This window comes from Astatotilapia calliptera, chromosome 13, assembly GCF_900246225.1.
Source record: "Astatotilapia calliptera chromosome 13, fAstCal1.2, whole genome shotgun sequence".
Lineage (NCBI taxonomy): Eukaryota > Metazoa > Chordata > Actinopteri > Cichliformes > Cichlidae > Astatotilapia > Astatotilapia calliptera.
In genome coordinates this window covers 1,843,991-1,848,303 of record NC_039314.1, presented here as the reverse complement: position 1 = coordinate 1,848,303, position 4,313 = coordinate 1,843,991, and the positions used below count along the sequence as shown (strand labels likewise).

Here is a 4,313-nt window from a genome sequence, read left to right as displayed (position 1 = left end):
TTTGAATTTTATTTTAATAAAAATGTATAAAACAAGATAAATCTGACAAAACTTAAAACTCTGCTTTTTTTTTTTTTTTTTTAAGGAAGCTCAGATGTGTGAAGCAAGGTGTTTGAGTCAGCGAGAGGCAGGCAGTTAATGGACAAACTGCTGTCCATCATGAACCAACCAATCACATCCACTCCACTCCACACTCCTTCTCCCTCAGACTAATTGAACCTCACAGCCATAAAGAAAGTTTCAGAAAATCGTTCCTACCATACTCTATTAAGCTGTATAACAACTCTTAATTCTATGATAGGTGATTTATAATGTACATATTTATTTATTAATGCAATTTGCACTTCTCCTCTCTCTTACACAATGTCACAATCTTTCATAAGACTGTGTGTGTCACACACACACACATGACATATGCAAACACGGTTTAATTTGTGCACAAGCCTGTTTAACCACTTTCTGAAACTGCAAGGACACAGGAATTTTAAACTCAGTAAGTTTCTGTGAAGCATTAAATTTCCTGCTCAGGTTACAGTAATGATAAGTATCTAAAAGCAACATTTCAAATATGAGCCAGCTGAGACAGGCCAGCATTACATATCTGTGATGGTGAAATGTGAATCTCCAGTTTTAGTTGACAGTTTGAAAAGTAACTTATGATCAGTGGAGGGACAATCAGGTGTAAGGATCGCATCAGGAGCAAAATATGTCAGGGATGAGCTCTAAGTCTTAAGTTCAAGGATCTTTAAGGTCCTAGATGGAAAAACTAAAATAAGTCTCACTAGCTGTGCTGCTAGCATGGCTATAAAGAAAAGCTTTACTGTGGGAAAATAAAAATAAATAAATTATCAAATGTGACTGCCTGTCTACTCAAAGGCATGTTTGCACTATAGACATGTACAGTAAAATTTATCTAAGTCTGCAGAGCACACAACAACCTATTCATAATAAGAAAAGATTATTTAAAAGTACACAAACTACTTAAAAGTTTGAAAGTGTTACCCATCACATTCCAAACAAATGGGAAAAGGGTTTCTTATGTTCAATGGAAGCTGATAAAATGAAAGAAGACAAAAATATCACACACTTCTGTATGTCTCTTGGCCTTGAATTTGTTTTGTCACAAAACAGACAGCTTGTCTGTTTTGTTTCTTTTTCCACAGACAAGATAAACTGCCTGATTTGCCTTGCAGCACAGCTATGTCGGCGTGTCTGATATAATCTGGTGCAATAGGGCATCGCTTTGATGTACTTTTAAGTTGCATTATTGTTTGTGGAGCTGCATTTGCACTTCCTCAGAAGACTCAGGGAAGATGGCACAGGTGGTTTTTGCACTCTTAGCTGTGTCCCTGGTGTCACTCTGCACCGGACAGGACTTTTGCCCAAAGGAAAAATGTCCTCAGTACAAAGTGGTTGAGACGCACCAGGTAGGCTTTGGAACAGTTCACATATACTATTGTTGTGTTCTTATTTCTAGTCGCTAAGTATAGTTTTTGCTTCTGTTGTGTGCAGGACTTTGAGGTGCGCTTATATGGTGCTACCGACTGGATTACCACAAAGCTCGACAGCACCAGGATCCGGGATTATTTAGCTGCAAATTCACGCCTGAAGACCTACGTCAAGAGACAGGCTGAAGCAGGTACATGAGGCACTGAAATATCACTCGAGTATGTAATCTGGTTTGTGATGGCAGTAGCTAAACTAAACATGGAACTGTATAAATAAGTAATATGTTGATCTAAGATCTAAGATGGTGTGCAGAACTTCTAAATTAGTTGAGAAATGTAAGATTAAAATCAACATAACAACAACTAGAATCTGATACCTTGTATTTCTTTAGTCTTGTGTTACCTGGTTTAATATTCAAGTTGCCATATTAGAACCTGAGCTGTTGTGGAGGGAAATATTTTAAGAGAGTAGGATATTTGATAAATGCAATCATTTATTAACTGAAATAAACCCTGGTCCCTAACCAGTACTTGACAAACAAAATCCTCTTTAAAGAGTTCCCACAATAACTTGCATCATATTAAACTGTTACAGGTAAGGAACAGTTCATTTTCTATTTTTTATTATGTTCTATGGGGTTCTTTGGCAAAAAATTAAGATTTCACATCATATCTTAAGAAATATATCACAAATTGAAATTTGACTCTTCAAGTTTTTTTTTCTTTTTGTCTTAAAAAACAGATTTAGTCCTTAGGCTTCCCACTTATTGGGGTGGCTTTAGCTCTGGTGGTAGAGCAGGTCGCCTACTAATTGGAAGGTTGGTGGTTTGATCCCCATCTGCTACAGTCTGCATGCTCTCCAGGTGCATCAGTGTATGAATGTGTGTGAAAGTTAGATAGAAAAAGTGCTGGACGAATGAGGCCTAGTTGTGTAAAGTGTTTTGAGTGCTCAGATAGAGTAGACAAGCATTATATAAGAACCAGTCCATTTACCACTCTGAGTTCTGTACAATGTTTGTTTCTTTCAGGTTTTGAGATTCCTGATGATTGCTGGCCTGTACTGGTCACTGTTACTGAAGGTGAAGGTGATCCTAAAATGTCGGTGTCGTGGTTTGTTCCTTCTGGTGGCAAAAAGGGAGAAATATATGATCCATTAGTCAAACTAGAAACTAAACCTGAAGCCACTATCTATGTAAGGTGAGCGGTGTGTCCATTTATCTTTTAAATCACTTTGATTTCTTCAGTAGATCCAAAGTTTTTCATTTTGCAGTTGTATTGTAGAATAAAACTGCAAGTTTGTGCAAAATTGTGAAGTTCTAAATGAACAAAATCAGTCATTATGACAGAAAAGAGAATTAAAAGAGAGCAGCTAACACACAAGTCTAAATCTCACAGGGAAAGATGACTCAATTTTTCTTTTCTTTGTTTTAAGGGTTTTCGGTGGTGCTCTAAGCACTGAGACTGGCCAGGAAAACACAAAGACTCTTCGTGAGGCCTTGGCTAAGACTGGGAAAACCTTTGATCCCAGCACTCATGCTGCAGCTACCTATGAATCCTATTTTTCTTTTACTCACCACAATGAAATCTGGATCAGTGCTGCCTCACAACAACAGAACTAAGTAAATGCTCTTGTCAGGTTGCAGACCTTTTGCATTGGTTGCTGATTTCTGGAATGTTGTGGTTTAGTTTAGTTCCTGGAACTGAAAACATAGTAACAGTTTGTTCTACTTTTGCTTTTTCTTTATTCTCTTTCATCTGTGAATAGAAAGTAATGATTTCAGATCACCCCTTAAGCCCAGGAGGACTTGGCTCACAAAAAAATTGTTTGCTGGTTGATTGTTTAGAACACCTTGATAACTTTTAGACTCTAACATGACATTTTATGTCTATTTCTGGAGTTATCATTTATATTGAAGAGTTTATTTTTAACCATCTTATTCTTAAAATTTGAAAAGTGCATTGTCCCTAAGAGATATAAAATTGTTTTGACTTTTTTCTAAATTCCTGTTATTTCTTACTGGGTAATTTATATTCTGCAATAAAACAGCATTTTGTGAGCATTTGCATTCTGTTACTGTGAAATTTTCTATAACTACACCTCCTATAAAAGTCCCTTCCCCACCTATACCTCACCTATACCCCACCTATCACTTTCATGAGCAAGTTCAGAGACAAGCTAGAAGATTCCACTCAGAAGTCTGCTGGACCAGAACGGGTGAATTCCCGTGCCCTCAAGGCCTGCGCCCCCCAGCTTTGTGAAGACCTAACTACTAATTACTTCTCCAAGAATGTAATCCCGTTACTTTACTGATTCAGTTCTATTTTTTTTCTGCATAATCCATCATATAAAATTGAATCAAATGAAAAAGTCTCTTTTTAAAAATTGTTTTATTAATCTTAATCTTTTGACTTTATGCACATTGCATTAAGCAAAAATTAAATTACATGCAACAGTCTTTGACTTGCGTTTAACATTTAAATCTATTTTCTGCATATTTCAGCATATAAAACTGCAAAAAATAAATAAAATTAAAGATTCAGCGGTTTCACATTCCCGTGGCAGCGTGCTAGATATTCACTCAGATTACAACAGAAGAGCCACCTCCACGGGACAAGAATCAGCGGTCCATCTGCATCTAAAGGACAAAGGTCATTATTTCGAGGATGCCAATGTTCACATTTTGGACAGAGAAGACAGGTTTGAAAGAGGAGTGAAAAAAGCCATCTATGTCCAGTGTGAACGACCATCTTTGAACACAGGCGGGGGTTTACGACACCAACTGTCTGCCATCTATAATCCAGTTCTGAGATCCCTTCCCAGACGCCTTAACGCCCACTCACATCCTGGGCCATCTGACCTCAGGA

At 37.4% G+C, this 4,313-nt stretch overlaps 1 protein-coding gene across 1 annotated transcript; it reads left to right on the top strand.

The window, feature by feature from the left end:
• Positions 1-1,173: 1,173 nt before the first annotated feature.
• On the top strand, positions 1,174-3,511 carry LOC113035465 (heme-binding protein 2-like). The gene is made up of 4 exons (XM_026191051.1): positions 1,174-1,427; positions 1,513-1,639; positions 2,477-2,645; positions 2,881-3,511. The coding sequence occupies exons 1-4, from the start codon at positions 1,314-1,316 to the stop codon at positions 3,065-3,067; spliced, it is 597 nt and encodes a 198-aa protein (XP_026046836.1). The 5' UTR covers positions 1,174-1,313; the 3' UTR covers positions 3,068-3,511.
• The last annotated feature ends 802 nt before the right edge of the window (positions 3,512-4,313 follow it).

What these genes read in the sequence shown, in the direction of transcription:
- LOC113035465 (XM_026191051.1), top strand. Translation starts at nt 1,314, where the DNA reads ATGGCACAGGTGGTTTTTGCACTCTTAGCTGTGTCCCTGGTGTCACTC. An exon ending in AAGTGGTTGAGACGCACCAG is followed by an intron (nt 1,428 to 1,512) that starts GTAGGCTTTGGA and finishes TGTTGTGTGCAG; the next exon opens with GACTTTGAGGTGCGCTTATA. An exon ending in CAAGAGACAGGCTGAAGCAG is followed by an intron (nt 1,640 to 2,476) that starts GTACATGAGGCA and finishes TGTTTCTTTCAG; the next exon opens with GTTTTGAGATTCCTGATGAT.